This window comes from Callospermophilus lateralis, chromosome 7, assembly GCF_048772815.1.
Source record: "Callospermophilus lateralis isolate mCalLat2 chromosome 7, mCalLat2.hap1, whole genome shotgun sequence".
Classification (NCBI taxonomy): domain Eukaryota; kingdom Metazoa; phylum Chordata; class Mammalia; order Rodentia; family Sciuridae; genus Callospermophilus; species Callospermophilus lateralis.
The window spans coordinates 26734534-26753618 of NC_135311.1; the positions used below are offsets into that span (position 1 = coordinate 26734534).

The 19085-nt window shown below is 49.3% G+C and overlaps 1 protein-coding gene across 2 annotated transcripts; it reads left to right on the top strand.

Annotated features, from left to right (window-relative positions):
- The first annotated feature begins 675 nt into the window (after window positions 1-675).
- Dennd2d (DENN domain containing 2D) lies at window positions 676-17649 on the top strand. Of its 2 annotated transcripts, none has more exons than XM_076863056.1 (12): window positions 676-908; window positions 5166-5341; window positions 6127-6239; window positions 7088-7157; window positions 7898-7975; window positions 9020-9160; window positions 10305-10453; window positions 12853-13030; window positions 15749-15790; window positions 16187-16268; window positions 16591-16830; window positions 17128-17649. In XM_076863056.1, the coding sequence occupies exons 1-12, from the start codon at window positions 851-853 to the stop codon at window positions 17202-17204; spliced, it is 1404 nt and encodes a 467-aa protein (XP_076719171.1). In that variant the 5' UTR covers window positions 676-850; the 3' UTR covers window positions 17205-17649. The 2 variants fall into 2 exon arrangements, with proteins under 2 accessions (XP_076719171.1, XP_076719170.1); XM_076863055.1 differs by lacking the exon at window positions 676-908 and adding an exon at window positions 4274-4587.
- The last annotated feature ends 1436 nt before the right edge of the window (window positions 17650-19085 follow it).

The following is a 19085-nucleotide window of genomic DNA, read 5'->3' on the forward strand; positions in this document are numbered from 1 at the left end:
AAGGCAGATCCCCCAGGAACAAGTGGAACTTATCAAGCTGTCATGGTTGGTCACTGGAATTTGAAGTCTTGGCATATTTGGAAGTCAGTAACAGTGAGAAGAGGGAGGAGAAACTGCAAGGCTGCCATGGGATTTGGGATTAGAGGAGGAGTGGGGATAGTTGCAATGGTGATGACAGTGTCCCTTAAATTCGTATCACATAACAGCTTACAAAAAGCTCTCCATTCCCTGAGTTTTACATCTTTCCGGGAGGGCAGGTAGGACCGTCATTTTGTCGATCTGGAGAGGGAGACTGGATGGAAGGCTGGGTCAGGCCCCTAAACCAACTCTCCAAGAGCCTCCAGGGTGATATGTAGAATGTGGCAAGAGAAATGGCCAGAGGCCAAAGCAGTTGCAAGGAGAGAGGTGCAGGGGTTGAAAAGGTGGGAGGGCTCTGAAAATTCCGCCCCCTTCTGGGGCTAGGTTGGTGCCACCTGGGAGCTGCACCTCCCAGCCCTCGTCCTGGAGGTGGGGGTGCCTTTAGCCCGGACCCTATGCGGTCGGGGACTGCGGGGCTCCGAAAGTCGAGCTTCCTTGCGGGGTGGAAGCGAGGTGGCACCGCCCCTCCCGGACGCGCGTCGAGCGCCCTCTGTCACCCCACACTGCCCTGCCAAGGGCCCAGAGAAGCGCGTCCCGCCCAGGTGCGCCGGGGGTTGGGCCGGAGCCCGGAAGGTGCGCCGCCCCGCCCCAGGCCGGTCCCCGCGGCCCACCCCCCGCATGAAAGTGAAAGTGTCGGGGCCCGCGGAGGTCAAGGATTGGGGGGCGGGGCCGGCGCGGACCTGGGAGCGGGCGCCCGGGCACTCGAGGGGCCATGGATGGGCTCGGCCGCCGCCTTCGAGCCAGCTTGAGACTGAAGCGCGGCCACGGGGGTTAGTGCTGGCCAGGGCGCGTCGGGGCGAGGGTGCGGGGACCGAGCGGGGGCCCGGGAACCGGTCCTAGAGGGTGGCGGGAGCTGGGGACCCGGGAAGGTCGACGCGAGGGTCGAGATCCGGGAACAGTGGGGCGGGACTCGGGAAGGCTGGGCGATGGGACGGGATTAGGGGTCATGTGAGCTGGGGACAGCGCAGGTAGCGGTGAAAAGGGTTAGGTGGGGGCGGGGTCGGAGGTCAGCGAAGCGGCCAGGTCCGCCGGGGCGAGGGGGAGGCGACCGGCCGGCGACCAGCCGAAGGAAACCGTTGTGGGGCCCCGGGGCCACGTGTCGTTTGATTCAGGAAACTTGTGGTGCAACCGCAGTGTGCCTGAAGCGCCCGGGCTGCGGTGTCCCCTCGAAGCGCCGCCTCAGTCCCACGTTGGCTAGCAGCTGCGCCCCGCCTCGCAGCCCCACGCCCGCCTGTAGCCTTTGCCCGGTTCCTGGGAGCCAGCTGCCCCTGACCCTGCCAAGGCAGCCGGCCACGAAAACCGCCCTGCCCGGTGACCACGAACCTACCCCACTCAGGGGACTAATTCCCCTCATCCAGTTGGTGGGGATTACGTTAGAAGTCAGTCAGTTTTCTTTCTTTTCTTCTCAGAAGACGGTTGGGCTTTGGAGGGAAGGTAATTAGGATATCACTAGGTTATTCATTCATTCAACAAACGTTTAATGCTGCTTGACTAGCCGGTCCTACTGCTGAGTAGCCATAACCGTTTAGATTTTTTTTTTTTTTAAACTTAAGTTTCCTCTTCTGAGGAGAAACAAACACGGGAAGGGGAGCAGGGGTCACTCCCAGACAGCCCACTCCTTCCAACATTGACAAATGGACAGCCCAGTGAGCTTCTTTCCTGCTCCCAGTCCCAGAGTTGGAGAGACCCCCCAGGATGAGGTCAAAGCCTCCTTCTCTGAATTACAGTGGCTGTGTCCTTTTCCCATCCATTCTGACACCTGGTGCTTTTCCCCAGCGTCCTTGCTGTTCTCTCCAGTATCTATTCCAGCTTGCACCCCGAGGGAGAGGTCAGAAGCTGGGCAGTGACTGGAACAGAATGCAGGGTGAGACCTTTCTTCTCTGGAGAGCACTGGGAAGTCAGCCCAATGGATGGAGTCTGCCTTTTGTAGCCCACATGAGACTTTCCTCTGGCCCCCACCCACTCACTCCAACATAGGTCTGGTGATTGTTGGGAAGAACTTCCTGGCTGTTTAGGAACCGGAAGATAATCAGTCTCTATTATCTGTCCTGAAGTTCAGCACCTGTCAGGTCAGGAGTGTGTCTTCTTTGGCTTCTACATGGGACACTCCACCTTCCTGGGGATTTTCCCTTTCCTCTTGTGTCTTTCTGGTGCCGAGGCAGTTGCATATTAGGAGGATGTGTGTGTGTGTGTGTGTGTGTGTGTGTGAATTGCCATAGTGAGGAGGAGTGTTGTTGGCGGTCCTGGGTGGAGAGCAGCTCAGTTCAAAGAGAAAAGTTCAGCTTTTCAGATTGTGGTCAGAAAATCCCCTCACCTCTATTCTAAACAGTTCTGGGACTTCAGTCCTATGGTTGTGGGAGGGGCTTCCTGGCGGAGGAACAAGTGTAACTTGTCCTGACTTCCCTAGAAAGGGTGAGTCCCTCATCAACTAAAACCCAGGATGCTAATCTCTTTCTGGGGCACTGGGGATTACATGAAATGCTTTACAGTGATGGATGCTAGTTTTCTGTCAGGCTTTTCTCTTCTTTTGATAACCCCTTTTGAAAACGGGGAGGGAGAAAGCCGTTTTTTGATGGATTTCTTGCGCCTCAGTCAAAAAGTCTAGTTATGTTTTTTTGTCAAGGATTTTTGATTTTTCGCTGTTCCTTTGGTCTCCTGATAAAGCAAAAGGAAGCAGGCTTAAAATGCTGCCCGAAGGATTTAGGAAAGGGCATGATTTCCTGAGGTTCAGGAATGATCAGCGAGAAGATTCTGGATCTCAGAGCCCTTTGTGAACCTCTATGGGTTTTTTGCTGTGTTGCTTAGTGGCAGTGGAAGGCAGGAACCCAGACCTGGAGCTTTCATAATCCCCACCTTCAGCAGATCCTGTTAATTTTAAATAGTCTCTGAATTACTTCATGCCTCAGTTTCCCCACCTCTATCAGGAAGTTGCTTGTTCCTCAAATAGGCAGTAAGGATTATTCAACAAGTCTGTGCAGGTGGTATGTAGGTAAAGGTGTGGCAAAGTCTCTGAGTTCTGGTTCATGCTTGTCGCCAATTATAACATTTGTAATATCCTTATTTACTGGGATTGGGATTTCCCCGGAATCCTGGCCTCAAAAGCCCAGCTGACAGCTCTTAGCAGCAAGGCAGCCACCTCTCCTACCCCAGAACCCCACTCTCTCCCAGAAGGCTGCTTGTTCTCTGCAGGAGTGGCTGACACTGACACCGAACCCTTCGGCCTCCAGCCTCTTTCTTCTTTGAGGCAACTTCCTGACAAAAAGTTCTTCCTTCTTATCGTGTGCATTTCCTTATTCAAGGGTGTCTGTGAGAAGCCTAGGTGGTTTACTGCCAGTTTTTCCCTCTTCCTTGTTCTTCAGATCCAGCCGTGGGCCAGCAGCTCAGCCTGTTGGCCTGATCCCACAGGGAGACAGGCTAAGCAGGAATGGGGTGGAGTGGAGATCACCCGGATGCTTTCTACTGCCACTAAGTGACCTTCAGGCTGCTGATGCAACCAGTCCCCTACTTTAGGCTGGGGACAATTTCCTGAGTCAGTGGTTCCTCTCTGGAAAGAGGGAATTTGCTGGAGCCCTGGAATAGTCCAGTGAGAGAACTCTCTGCCTTTGCACAGGACATGTTGCAGGGGGTTATTCCAGAAATAGCAAGAATTCCCAACTCATGGGTGGTCTTTGTTCTCCACTTCATCATCAGGAGAGGAGGCTGTGGTCCGTATTAGTTTCTAGGACTCCCTCTCCTGCTAGAAGAATTCATCAATAGATCATTATTAGGCCAAGTCTACCTTGATCCGGGAATGCTTGGTTCTGTGATCTCATTTGAGGTCCTGAAGTCCTTGAAGTTTGTAGCAGGTAACCTTGTAGGAGCTTTCAGCTGCCGTTGACCATGTTGAGAAGTGAAAGGTGAGCAACCAAAGCTATAGGGATGTAAGATCCCTGTCCTGAGACTGGCGAGGCTCCAGGATCCACGGTCTGATGCTATCAGGCGTTCCTCAGGGCGGTGAGGTTGTAAATAAACTCGCTGTGAAGTCTGCAGTCCCAAGTTACAAGCCCTCAGCCCAGAAGCAGCTGGTCCTTGGAGGTGTTTGCTCATGACCTTTTCTTTCACCACACCCTGGGGCTTTTGGGAGGAGCCTGGAGCTGTGTCGCAGTGCCAGGATGCTGCCTCTCTCATGCCCACGTTCAGCTGCCTCCTGGGTCCCGTGACATCTTTCTTGTTCAACCGCGGGGTGCACAGGATGGGAACTGTTCTCCCCTCTTTGGAAGCTAGCGTGTGGCTCGTCTTTAGAGAGTTGTGGCTGGAGACCAAAGCAGTGGCCTCTCTGTAGCCAGCCTGTGCTGGGGGAAAGGGGAGTCCACTCCATGTCCTGAAGGCACGGGGAGATGGAAGGACGAGCGGTCGGCCGAGCACTCAGGCGCTTCCGAAATCGACTGCCTCGACTCCGACACCGAGCAGGTCAGGACTGGCTTGTCCACTTCCTATTTTTTCAGGAGAACCCTTTTAAATGGGACTGTTCCTTTCTTGAAGTGCTCCTTCCTCTTTTTCCTTCATATGTTGACCTCCACATGTCCCCCCATGTGGCTGGGCCATGAGGTTTTCCCTGCAGCTTTGCACAGCTGATTGTGCCCTCTGTGCCGGTTGGTGTGATCACAGTCATATGCCCCTTGGGCCTGTCCTGCTAATGTAGTACAAGTTCACTCAAGGCATGCTGTTCCTGGACTCCTCCGGTAGGCAGAGACTCTGTGGTTCCCCAGGGGATAGGATCTCCATGAGCCTGTCCAGTATATTTCCTCAGCTTCTACCTCGGTGGTTTCTCTCCTTCTCTTGGCTTATCCCAGTTTTAAGCCTCCCAGGGCGTGTGTGGAAACTGCCCACTTGGCTTTGGTTTTGTTTGCTGACCGGCAGTGCTGGCCAGCCTCAGGTGTCTCAGCGTGGGCAGGGCAGCCTGGAGCCCTGCAGCTTGCCCACATTCTCACAGACTCCACAGAAGGGATCAAAGAGATCCTGAACGGACGGCACTGTCTTGGTTTCAGGATCTCCCCGGGACAATCTAGGGGAAGCTGTAAATGAACCAGAAAGGACTCAAGAGCACTCTCTGCCCAGCTTTGCTGGGGGGCAGCATTTCTTTGAATATCTTCTGGTGGTTTCTCTTAAAAAAAAGCGCTCAGGAGACGACTATGAACCCACCATCACCTACCAGTTTCCCAAGGTAAGGACTGAAGGAGGGGGTGGGGGCCGAGAATGGGGGTTCCACTCCTTCCCCCCTCCCTGGCGGGGCTGGAGCTCTGGGTGTGCTGCTCTTATTTCCTTCTTAGCCCAGCCCTAGTTTTCTGTTATCACCCAGGGAATCTAGGTCTGCTTGCTTCTCTGAGGCGAGGCTCCCTAGAAGGGAAGCTAGACTAGAGCTCATGCCCCTTTTGGGACCTCAGAGTTTGCCAGATTCCATCCTCAGTCACCTTTCTCCACAGGGAAGCTTACCTTCTGCCATGCCTTCTAGAAGGAGTCCCCTCCTGCTCTGTGGGAAGGAGAGGGCAGGGCAGCACAGAGTTAGTGGGTAGGCCGGGGACTGCACCGCAGCCCAAGCATCAGGTTCCTTCTTGTCTGATGCTGCACTTGGGCAAGAGGTGAAACAGGGCATCTTTCTGGTTAACCCCTCTCGTTAGCAGGTGCAGCGACTGAGTTGGCCGCTTCTCTTTTCTGATGTGGTATCTCTCTGACATCACCCTCCCAGGGGCTGGGTCAGCTCAGGGCCTTTCAGTATGCAGGGTGGCCCCTGGTCTGCTTCTTAACTATGTAGATCCTCAAGATACTAAAGTCCAACCCACACTCACATCAATGGGGCCCAGAAGGACCTCTCTTGCTAGACCCAGAATTCAGACAGAGGTGCCCTTTGACCCTCCCCACGTGGAAAAGCATATTCCGAGATAGCTTTAAAGCCTCAAAAGCCTGCTATCCTTCCTGCCCTCACAATCCCTTCCTTTCTTTTTCTTACAGCGGGAAAATCTGCTTCGAGGGCAGCAGGAGGAGGAGGAGCGGCTTCTCAAAGCCATCCCCTTGTTCTGCTTCCCAGATGGGAATGAGTGGGCACCACTCACCGAATATCCCAGGTAACTGCTCCACCCTGGAGTATCAGATTGGGAAAGAAGGGGCAAGTGCGGGCCACGTGTGTCTCCTGTGGTCCCCTCCCCTGGTGTGCATGCTGGATTTCCTGCCACGGGGTGGAGTTGATTCATTTATAAACATCTTGCCTGAGGGCCCTTAAGGCCAAGCATCTAGCTGTGGTTCTACCTCTGCCCAAAGATGACTGGAATTCTCAGATGTCCGAGGAGCAATAATTGTATTTGACTCTGCTACTGGTGGAAACTGGACTGAACAGGAGGCCTGTGGCCTCTATGAAGGCAACATAGCAAAGACCCTTATGACATCAGCCCTGGAAGTTGACTCCCTGGGTTTGAATTTGGCTTTACCACTTACGAGTCTGCCTTCAATACATACCTTTACAGGTGGGGTGTGGTGGTTCATGCCTGTAATCTCAGGGACCTGGGGAGGAGTCTGAGGCAGGAAGATTGCAAATTTACAGTCAGCCTCAGCAAACTAGCAAGATCCTGTCTGAAAATAAAAAAAAATAAAAAATAAAAAGAACCGGGGATGTGACTCTGTGGTAAAGTGCCCTGGGTTCACACCCCAGTACCAAAAATAAGTAAAGCAAGCAAGCAATATCCTCTCACCCTCTCAGAGCCTCAGTCCTTCATCTTTAAAGTGGAAATAATAATCAAACCTACCTCAAAAGATTTCTTTGAGGATCCGATGAGGTGATGCATTTAGGGCTTGACACCAATAAGCATTTAGTAAATTACTGGGGTTATTACTAACATGATTATTCATCAGCTCCCTTTTGACCTCCTTTTAGAATCTAGTGAGTAATGCAAACCAAGTCTTGTTTGCTCTTTTGCAGGGAGACTTTCTCCTTTGTCCTGACCAATGTGGACGGCAGCAGGAAGATTGGATACTGCAGGCGCCTCTTGGTCTGAGTCGCTCAGAACTGCCCCCTTCTATCTGCAGCCTGCTGAGCTCCACAGCTGGGCTTGCTCAAGCTTCAGTTGCAAAAGCTCAGGCTCTCTGCAGTGGTGGTTGTAGGGACTCAGCCCAGAACTTGCTATTCTGCTAATGTCCCTGCTGCAGCCCCATGAGAAGGAGGACATTGCACTCCTTCTTTCTCACCTGTGATACCTTTGCTGGCCAGGTTCTGGTTTGTGCTCTTCCTAGCTTTTAATAGCTCCGTGCGTTGTGAGAGGCTCCACTTGACTCCTCTCCCTGTCTTCTTATCCAGACCTGCTTGCCTTGGCCCCGGGAGTCCCCCAGAGCAGAGGCTGGAATTTGAACAACTAGGTCCACTTCTTGGGTCTCCACGATTCTCCACAAGCACCTTGACCGTGCTGTCCTACTTAGCCATTTCCTCATCTCTAAGACGTGCTTGCTCCCTCGCTTTGCTGATCTTCAGATTGTGTTGGCCCTGAAGGCAGCGGGGCTTGTCTATGAACCTCAGCTCCCTGAAGGCCATCTTCTTTTGACCTTGGTGACCATTCTGACCTCCCAGCTGCCTGCCCCATGAATGGAACCACTGCCTAGCCAGGCCTTTCTCCGTCCAGCCCATAAGTCCCCATTTACCCCCACCCCCAGCACTCAGCCCTGAGCTCCTCAGCCCCAGGTGGGAGAAGCCACTGGGAAGGCTGCAGCACTGAAGATGCCTCTTGTCCCTCCCCAGCCCGCCGGCCCCGGCCCTCGACTTCCCAAAGTGTACTGCATCATCAGCTGCATTGGCTGCTTCGGCTTGTTCTCCAAGGTAGGGGTGGAACAGGATTCCTCAGGGCCTGTTAGGCCTGTTCAGCTTCTGGGCTTGATCTGGCTTCTCACCCTTCCTGTGCAACTTGTGTCCTGAGTGGACCTCCTTCCCCATAGCCTGGCCTTCATCAAGGACATTTGGGGACACTGAAGCAGAGAGGGGCTTGGGCCTAACTTGATTTTAGGAAAATCTGGAGGGTTATCTCCCCTGCAGAGAGAGCACCACTGCTCCAACTCTAGTCAGAAAGCAGTTGAAGCAGGATAAAGGGAAGAGCCTCAGGAGTCTTCTGCCCTGAATTCCAGTTTCCTCCTCTGTCCAGTGGATCTAATGGTCCTTCAGCTTCCTCTCCCCTGGGCTGCGATAAGAAGTCTCTTTATGAACAACTAGGAAGGTAGTCATCATATAGTAAGGGGCCCCAAGCCTTGCTCTAACCCCTTTAAGGGTAGAACTTGAGGTGCCCAGGTCTTGTGCTGCTGGACTTATCGGAACCCCAGCACACTGAGTCAGGATCAGAGAGGAGCGTCAGAGTGGACATGTCTCAGTGGCTGTAAAGGGCTTCTTAGTGCTCTGCCCCAGCAAGACTCCTGGGGGACCAGGGCAGGACCTCCGTCAGCTTTGCTTGGGCGGAACTTTCATCTGAGCAGCGTTCTGAGGGCTGGAAGCAGTTCCTGACCCTGACTTTGGAGAGTCTCCAGTGGAACTGGAGGTCAGAGTGACACTCAAGAGGTCACTGGATCCATTCCAGACACTGCTGTCATGGATGCTGAGTACTCTGGTGTGGCTTTCTGGGGCCTGTCATTTTATATTAGTGAGGGCAGGGAGGCATATGGCTTGGTATAGAGAATGAAAAGAAGGCTAGGACATATCTGGTCTTGTTCAGAAGATAGAGAGCAGATGATTGAGCCTGAGAGCAAGGGAGGGAAAGAGCCAGTTGGTGGAGGGGCCTCGAAGGTGCATGAGACTAAGCTGAAGCAGCGTGAGTGCCTCAGGATGATCAGTGGCATCCCTCTGAGCCTTGTTTCTTGTGGCCCTTTCTTGTGGCAGATCCTGGATGAAGTGGAAAAGAGGCATCAGATCTCCATGGCTGTCATCTACCCATTCATGCAGGGCCTCCGAGAGGCAGCCTTCCCTGCACCTGGAAAAACTGTCACCCTCAAGAGCTTTATCCCTGACTCTGGCACTGAGGTGAGCTAGCACATGGGTGTAAGCCCCCTGGCTGGAGAGGGTAGGCTTCTTGGCACCTCCCACTATTGTTCTTCTACTCACCAGGTTAACGTACAGAGAAACTGAGCCAGGCAGGGACTGGAACTTGGTTAGAATTAATGGCAGAGCTGACAATCAGACTCACATTTGCTGAGCCTTCCAACCTGATACCCCAAAGCACCTAGTTATTGTTCAAGCCACTGAGATCAGTAAAACATGTAAATTGAGGGTTTTGGTGCTAGAAAGGACTTTGTCCCCAGTCCCCAAAGGGCTGCTTGCATAGAACACCTCCCTTTTATTCTGTAGCCTCCACCTGCCTATTTCTTATCGCCCATCCCCATCCCTGAGTCTGTCCCCCACCATGGTATGTGGGGATGCTGTTGTTCTAAGGCACAAAACAGACTGAGGCAGCAAGTGGGACAGAATTCTAGTCCTGACCCCTGGGATTCTAGTCCAGAGCTATAGAGGGTCTATGTGCCCCTCTGAACTCTGTCTTCTCCATGGAAGAATATGTAAGCATCTAGGATTATTCATTGACTTGAAAAATAAGTACTCAATGATTTCTGTGTGCCAATATGTACTATTTTCTGCATACCCAGTGGTGACCAAAATGAATGTGGTCCCTTACTGTGATGGAGCTAAAAGCCTGATAGGGAAGACAGACATTAAATAAGCAAACTATCAATGAATATATAATTAAAAAGTGTATCATCTCAAAGAAAGAAAACCCAGGGCGTTACATGAGAAAAAGATGATGAGGTAATAGGTGGTCAAGGTGAGCCTCTGAGGCCTGATAGAAGGTAAAAGCCATGTGGGGCAAGGGAGGACCAACCTGTGAAGGGCTTCAGGTGGGAGAGCATGGTCTGCCCCTGAGACACAGGTAGACAGGTGTGAAGTATGTTGAGAGGGGTGCATGCTCAAGGCAGGACCTCATGTGCCATGTTGAAGATTAGGTCATGCCATCCTTAGAGCAGAGCAAACCCCCCTGTGGGTTTTTTATAGGGGCAAAGAGACAGGATCAGATTTCTCCAGTGGGAAGCATGGAGTAGGGCTGGTAGCGGCCCAGCTTTCTGGGGTCTGAGGGATCTTGTAATGTAATGACTCCTCCCCTCTGGTTTTCCCACAGTACATCTCACTGACCCGGCCCCTGGACTCCCACCTCGAACACGTGGATTTTAGTTCCCTGTTGCACTGTCTTCATTTTGAACAGATTATTCAGATCTTTGCCTCTGCAGTGTTGGAGAGAAAGATCATCTTCCTGGCAGAAGGTCTCAGGTGGGCTCAGTCACTGGATGGCCTGCATTCCTCGGCCTCGGGAACAGACTAGAGGTTCTCAAAGGAAGTCAGACTGTAGGATCTGTGTGTCCACTCTCCTGATTCCTGTTCTTGAATCCTAATTTTAGATGTAGAAAAACATCTATTGCAACTCCCCTGCCCTGTCTCCAAACTCAGTTATATCCTGGGCTTGAAGAAGGTTCCTGACTTAGCTCTGAGCAGGACACTGAACTGTCCTTGTTCCTGAGACAGCCTAGGCAAGACCAGTTAGGGTGAATGCAGGCATGATTGTGCCTTTGCAAGGCTGAGTGAGGAGAAGGGGTGGCGAATAGTCCAGGAGGGCATCTGATACTATGAAGGATAAGCCTATCTACCCATTGATTCACTCATTCAACAAACGTTTATTGTGTGTCAACTGTTTGCCAGATAAAAGCATTGGGAAGATACCAACAAGACATGGTTCTTGACCTTAAGGGGTTGGAGGATTGCATAGTGGTTGAAAGCATTGGTATTGAAATCAGAAGATGAGTTTCAAATCCTGTTTTCTATCTACAGCTATGAGGGTCCCCCCAGGTCCCCATCTTAACTTCTTGAAGACATGCTTGTAGAATGGGAAATGATTGTACCTACCTACAGGGTTGTGTAAAGAATGAAAGGAAATATTCACATTATAAGCATCTAGCCCCAGGCCAGGGACATATTGATGAGGATTAGCTGCTATTAAGAAGTTCACAGTTAAGGATTTCCCTGTGTGTAGTCAAAGCAGGGCACTGACACATCTTGATTTCTACCTCCGAAAGGCTTCATGTCTAAAAAGTACATGGGAGACATGTGACAGATGGAGAAGAAAAAAAAATCATAGGAGGGTTTAACCTTCTATTTATATCTGGGCAGAGGGTGGGGGAACAGATCAATGTCACTGAGCTGACAGCCCTTGTTCTAACTTTTAGGGAAGAAGAGAAGGATGTTAGAGAAATAACAGAGGTCAGAGGTCTAGATGAATGTCATGGGTTTCAGAGGAGAGGAAGCTTGGGTAGGGGTTGGGATTTGTGTGTTGAAATTCAAAAGAAAATCAGTGACAACTGAAGAGGAACTAGTCTTAGTTTAATCCTTGTGGGAAAGACATCATGTTTGCTTTAAAAAAAGCTCTTCTAGGACTGGGGTAGTAGCTCAGTGGTAGAGTGCTTGCCTAGCATGTGTGAGGCACTGGGATTGATTCTCAGCACCACATACAAATACAGGGTCCATCAACAACTAAAAAAATATTAAACAAACAAAAAGCTCTTCCACTTCCAGGTCTGTGTGGAAAGAAGTTTCTGTGGTGGCTGGGGCTGGGGTTCTGGTCTTCCCCTCAGATCAGTGTTTGGGAAGCGAAGCGGGAAGGAGTGAACCTTCTCCAGGGAGATACCACCACTCCCCACTTCCTTCCCATATGGAGTTTTCAGGCTCCTGAGGCTCCGACTAGGAGGGGACTTCCAGTCAGCCAGAGTTGTAGCTGCACGCTCAGAGACTCAAACCTTTCTTACTCAGGAAGTGCTAGCTTGATACCAAGAATTGAAACAAGGTTTCCGCATCTGTGTTTTTATTGGCCTTGGCTTTGGGGCAATTTGGCTGGAGGAATGAAGAGCCATGGAAGCTGCTAAATAGAAGCCAGAGTGTGCATGTGTGCGTGCCTGGGGGGCGAAGAGAAGGCTGACTGTGCTTGGGCAGGAATGACATGAGGGATGCTTTCTTGCAAGCTTAGAGGAGCCACCTCTGTGGGACTTTCCATGTAGGAATTGCTGAGCCAGAGGTTCCTGGAATCTAGGAATTTCCCAAGCTAACTCGGGCACCAACCTGGTAGCTTTCAATGCCCTCAAGTGGCTGGGTGAGCCATGTGAGGTCAGGGTGGGGGATGAAGGTTTATAGACACAAGGAGAAAAGGCTTTGCTCTGCACTGAGGCCCAGGTAGACAGTTTGTCTCTTTACTCCACTATGAATTCCTTAAAAGCAGGCCCAGTGTCTTACTCTTCCTGGTATCTACATCATCCTCAGCACAGCTGTCGGCACACATTGGTGGCTCTGTCACTTCTCTGTTTGAATGAAGACATCCCTTCTTCTCTCCCCACTTCTGAGCCATTTTTATTTTGGACCAGTAATGAGATGACTAATTGGGAAATGAAAGATCAAATAGATGCCCCACCCTGGGTTAGTGAAGAGAGGGAACCTCTCCTGGTTTTTGCCCTTCTCCTGGCAACAAGTGGTGACAAGCTCTGTGATCTGCGTGGCTCCCAGACTTGCCTTTTTGCACAGTTGGAGGAAGGACTTGTAGTAGCTGCTGTGGGTACAGGGCAACGAGAGGGTGTGTAGGGCGGAGGTGCAGGGTCCTCTCTGACTCTCCTCTCTGTGCTCCATCCCAGTACCTTGTCTCAGTGCATCCATGCTGCTGCTGCGCTGCTGTACCCCTTCAGCTGGGCACACACCTACATCCCTGTTGTGCCCGAGAGCCTTCTGGCCACCGTCTGCTGCCCTACTCCCTTCATGGTTGGAGTACAAATGCGCTTTCAGCAGGAAGTTATGGACAGCCCCATGGAAGAGGTATGCTGCAGCCAGAAGAGTACGTGATTTGGAGCCAGGTAGACCTGGATTTGGATCCCGGTTCTGCTACTTACAGCTAAATGATTTGGGGCAAGTGACTTACTCTGTAAAATGGGGATAAGTGTTCAGTTCTTAGGGATTCTGGGGGAAATATCCTGTATAAACCTTCTAGTCTGTTGCCTGCCACACAGTTGATGCTCATTAAGTGTTGGCTGTCTTCTCCTGAAGGATTTCTCTTGGGTTTAAGAGGCAGCATGTAGCTTATTCAGAGGTCATGAGACTGTCTTGTACCAGCTGGCCCTAATGAGCAATCTCTGGGGTGTCCCATCTCTCAGTGGAATGGATGATCCCAGCTGGTCTATACAACACACACCCCACTGCAATTCATTCAAATTCCTTGGAAATGAGCCTTCCTGCAAACTATGTGTCTTGAGAATGCCAATTTCTACAACAAGCACCATCTTTCTGAGTGGCTCAGAGCTTAGTTGGTTTATGAGGATATGGATTCAAATCCTGTTTTATTTTTTTAGCTTCTTATTTTTTGGAAGTGCCGCTGACATGGCAGAGGGCTCAATTGTGGAAAAGGGCACTAATCACATAGATTTCTAATAGTTGGAAAATCAACTGAAAACATGTCCTGTTTTGAGTTGTCTGTTATAACTTCAAAGATGGCATGTTACTGTTATCTGAAAGCAGAAGAACTATTGGGAATGACTGTCCTGGCTGTATACAGAGAGAGGGCTACCCAGGGGAGAGGAGTCTAGAAGGAAGCTACTTGAACAGGCCCCAAACCAGCCCTAGTGGGAGGATTTCCCCCATTTTGCATAAGAGATAGCTAAGATGCACAGAACCCTGAGCTGAGGCCACACAGGCAGCAGAAGATCCCTGCACAGATAAAACCACTCTATCCATGGAAAGCATTGCTGGGAAGCTGAGAAGCAGGCTGCATTTCCCTTCTTCTCTCCCCCAGCTCTCCCACCCTCCTCAGAACTGCTGACTGAGTACACATGCCCTTTGAACCACCCTTAGCCTTGTGACTAACTGGGACAGAGTATTAGCACTGTTTGGCAATGAAACTTAAACTGTCCCAACCCTAGAAGTTATGAAACTTCCTGACTCTGCAGCTCCAGCTCCTCGGAAGCTGTAGCTCCTCTCTTCCTGACCCAGAGGGAAGATATCAGAGAGCCAATGGACTCCGCTCCTGCTAGCCAAGAGCCTTGGCTTGTTTCATTCCCCAGCATCTGCTCAGAGAAATGGGCAGAGGGTGTGGAAGGAGGAGGGCAATGTGGCCAGAGTGTGTGTGGGGATCCCCTATTTCCCCACATAGCTCTAGGGAAGGAGTTAGTCCACAGACACCAATGTGCCCAAATACTGAAAGAACTTCTAGGAGCAACTTCGAAAAAGAATTCTTCATACATACTCTTTCCCTCCAACCCCCCCAGATGAACAGCTTTTCCTGCCGAAGGCATCTTAGCCTTTGTATACAAGTGGTTTCAGGCCTGGACTAGTTCAGCTTTTCTCTCCTGATGGATAATTACAGTGCAGGCTGTTTTTTTGGTATACTTTTCAGTCCCTCTCTTATATTTGGAAGAAGGGAAGATCCTTCACCCTCCTGTTAAGACCAAGGTCAAAAACTAAAAAGAGGGGCCCAGCACAGGCCCCTAATGCCCAACACAGGATTTGGGGCTGGTATACTGGTGACTGCATATCCTGCCCAAAGAGGGCAGCTGCATGTTGCCCTTTAAAACATGGATCAGTAGTAGAGGGCCTGACATTTTAGGAAGAGCCCCAAATCCAAATTTCAAGCAAAATATCTCAATTTAAATGTCAGGAACTAATCCATTTATTTTAAAATACTCTGAATCCAACAGATCTTCTAGTTGGAATCAGGCAGCAGCATGCCGGTTTATAGTTTCTCATCTCCATTGTAGGCCCCTCAGGCTGAGATGGAGCTGGTTCTGGAACTAGGGTCCCCCATATTCCAGCCCTGTGCTTGACTTACCTGTGGTTTGTAGGCACATGGTCTCCTCATTCCTTTCCATGCTGTGTCTTTTTTTTTTTTTTTTTTTTTTTTGCTGATAGGCTCAAAGCTCCTAGATTGTTATTATTTTTAAATAGAACCTCAGGCAACTGTACATAAAGTTGCTGCAAGCATTAAAAGATGGAAGCATGTCCACTTTGGTCCTTAGGCTGACAAATGGAAGGCGAGTGTAGAGAGAGGAATGTAATCCCAAGGACAGCACAGTTTAGGCTCTGAAAGGGTCCTGCTGTTTGTCAGCAGTATGTCCTCTAGCAACTGAACTTCTTTAGATGTTTCCTTATTTGCAAATGGAAGTAGTACCTGCCTCACAAGACTGTTGCCAGGTTTAAATGGAAAATGTGCAAAGTGTTTATCATGTATGCCAGGTACTAAAGGCTCTATAATAAGAGCAATTACTATGATCAGCATTTTATTTCAGGCAGTTACTGGCTAGGATTTCCCCGTATCGTACCCGCTTCTACCTGGGCTCTTTCCCTTACCTCTTTCTACATGCTCACCCTTTCCCTAGGAAGGAAACAGAAAGTGGTAAGGAAGGAGAATGCCAGGCAGGAAATGAGATTTGGAGATGCTGACTTCATGGTCCTCTAGGCCCAAAGATCTAATAGCCAGAGTCATAAATGCAGATGGTAAGTCCTCCTATGGTTTGTGAAGGAATAAAACCATTCTGTTTCTTTCAGGTCTTGCTGGTGAATCTTTGTGAAGGAACCTTCTTATTATCGGTAAGCATCTGAGTTCTGAGTCCTTGCAGACCTACCACCAATGCAGCCTCATGGGGTTTTCCCTATTTTGATGAACATTTGAGTGAGAGAACTCCTAGTGTTAAGACCTCCTTGCTCTTGAGGAAGTCCTATAGACACTGACAACTTCATTACCAGGTGATCAATGCTCGTACCTCGAGTAATGTATATAAACCAAATACTACAGAAATGGAGGGAATCCCCTGCTAATGTTTTGAGCCAAACTGAAGATCAAGAAACAGCTCTGTTGTTTACGTGAGCGATTATTTGTGGGTGGAGCAAGGGTGTGGAATTCATGCTCCCCTCATGGTCTTCTGCTACCTCCTTCCTTCCATACCTCCTCTTTGCTGGAACTCTGAGCTGACTATCCTCTTCCAGGTTGGAGATGAAAAAGATATCCTGCCACCAAAGCTTCAAGAGGACATCTTAGTCTCTCTTGATCAGGGGATCAGTGACTTGAGTAAGTCCTCTTATTTTATGGTTGTTCAAGGAGTTTGAGGGCAATTATTCCCCTTCAGAACTAAAATATACTCATTCAGCAGCCCTGGGCCAGCCTCAGAGGCCTAGATCTTGAAGCAAGTTGGAATATGAGATTTTTCCTAAGCAATGGCAGAGAACCCACACCCGAGCTCTCGTCTCAATCCATCCATTGGTATCATGAACTCCTGTCCCCCTGCTTTCCCTAGACACTGTTGGCCTGAAATGAAAGTTGTCCTTAGAGGTGAGATGAGTAACTTTATCCTCTGCCAGCCTCTAAGATGGTCATTGTATATCTCTGACAGCTTCAGAACAAATCAACGAACATGTTTCAGGCCCTTTTGTGCAGTTCTTTGTCAAGACTGTGGGTCACTATGCTTCCTATATCAAACGGGAGGCAAATGGGCAAGGCCATTTCCAAGAACGGTCCTTCTGTAAGGCTGTGTCCTCTAAGACCAACCGCCGATTTGTGAAGAAGTTTGTGAAGACACAGCTCTTCTCCCTTTTCATCCAGGAAGCTGAGAAGAGCAAGAATCCTCCTGCAGGTACAGTGACAGCCCCCACTAGCCTTATTTCAAACAGAGGTCACCTTTAGGATACAGAGGAGGGGGGTGGAAGAATATTTCTTTCTAGAGGCCCATAGAAGAGCTGTAAAGTTTATTAGTGGGCTTGGAAGGAAGGAATCTGAAACCTAAGAAAATGCCTCATTAGCTGATATAATGTAAAAGTTGGTTTGTGGTGTATGTAGTATGGGGTGCAGAGGGTATTTCTCATTTGTACTCCTGAGTTCATCAGTCTGCCTGATCAAGTTAGATGCCTAACATCTGTATCTGAACCCACAGGCTATTTCCAACAAAAAATACTTGAATATGAAGAACAGAAGAAACAGAAGAAATCAAGGGAAAAGACTGTGAAATAAGAGCGCGGTGAACAGGAATGACTTGACTTACAAGCCAGTTCTGGACTTTGGCCCCTGCCAGAGTGGAGGGATCAGCAAAGCTCAGCTCCCAGAACCCATGGCCTTCTCTAGAGTCCTGGTGTCCAGGTCTTGCTTCATACTGGTATCTGAGTTTGGGATCACAGGTGTGAGCTTCCTTGGGACTTTTTGGGGGCTCAGACCCCAAGCTCACACAACTGGACTCAAAGCTGCCTTTTTTGCAGAGGTGACACAGAGTGGGAAACTGTAGTACACGTGTTGTAGGTGCTTGGTTACAAGTTGCTGCAACTGATGTCTCCTGGGAACCACCACTACGAATTCCTCCGCAGAGCTGAAAGAAGTTGTGGCCCAAAGGCTCAGCTCCTCCACATAAAAACAGAGGTCTATGGACACATGAGGATAATAAAGGCGAGAATCTCATTGTTTACATGTGTGTCAATGTGTAAGATAATACATGTGAGAATAAACTGGATTAGAAGAGGAGGCCTTGGTCATGGTGGGCTATGATTAGAGTCACAGAGTCACAGGGGTCAAGCAGTACTCCACTTACTAAAAGGATAAGAGATCCTGGTAAAAGCAGCAGCAGCGCCAGACACAGGGCAGGAGAGTACAGGGCAGCTTGAGTGGAGAATCTCAAGTCAACAGAAGTCACTACCTGGCTTCCATAAATACATCTGCCTGCCCATCACTCCCTGATTGGACTAGTACTTTACCTGCAGTTTTAGATATCCCACTTCCAACTGCTTGTTGTTTTGAGAAGCCCAGTTTGATTCTTTGGCCAAAGGTAGAGGGATCCCTGTATTGACATTTTTTCTTTTTGGGAAAACAGAATCATAACTGCAAGAGTCTAAGGAGTTTAGTGGTTACTTAGTCCCTCTTCCCTCTATACCTCTACTGACAGCTTCTGTTTAAACATTGCAAGAGATGGGAAACATTTTTAGAAGCATCTTGTCTTTCAAAAATTCTACCTCTTTTATTTGTTTGAGTGTGGCCCTCAGAGTCTCTGAATTTTATAAAGAATACAAATGTTTTGGAGGGTTGAAAAGGGTCAGGGGGGCTTCCAATTTGAAGTTAAAGCCAATATAAATTGATCTGGAGAACACAGAGACACTACTGCAGGTGTTCCACTGTCCACACCGTGCCAACTATGTTGCTGTTCTTCACAGCTTCTAAGAATCACAACATCTTTTTAGGCAGTTTATGGCCTCTGTTCCTAAACTTAGTTGTACCTCAAAAGGTTTCAGAACAGGGACCAGAATCCTGGGAAGCTCATGAGAATACTGATTATGGAACAAGACACAAACAAGGGTGTTACTAAAAGATGATAATTTGTTAATCATCCTAAATCTACCAAAACGTCCTTAGAGATAAGATCTGGAAATCTACATATTTTTTAAAAAGGTGCTTCAGGTGATTTTAGTACTCCACTAGATAAATCAACATAATAATCAGAACCAGTGGAACTATACAAATGTACCCTTGATGTTATGAAAATGGTATCTAGGGCTGAAGCACACACTGCATCTGAGTGCTTTTCAGATTCCCTTTATGCTGAAAAAAGACTCTAGGATATACATTTCAATTAGCCCTCAACATCTCAATTTACAGATTTAGCTCACTAAAATCCAGTGTGGTGTAGGAGAAAACACTGAATCAGTATTCAGAAGACATGGATTCTAGTCTCCATTCTAAAGGAACTCAATACTGTGTTGCCATTGGTATGGCAGTTAGGCTAGCCAGGTGATTAATGCCTGCTGTGCCTGTTGTGATAATCAACAAAGACAACAGATGCAACTGTTGAACAAGAGTTATCCTCCTTTTTCCTGCTTTGTTCTAGCTTTCAAAACTTTGCTGTGTCCCAGC

Coding starts and splice junctions, on each gene's coding strand:
- Dennd2d (XM_076863055.1), top strand. CDS start 4,515: ATGGAAGGACGAGCGGTCGGCCGAGCACTCAGGCGCTTCCGAAATCGA. Junction 13,031..15,748: donor TGGACAGCCCCATGGAAGAG/GTATGCTGCAGC, acceptor TGTTTCTTTCAG/GTCTTGCTGGTGAATCTTTG. Junction 16,269..16,590: donor TCAGGGGATCAGTGACTTGA/GTAAGTCCTCTT, acceptor TATCTCTGACAG/CTTCAGAACAAATCAACGAA.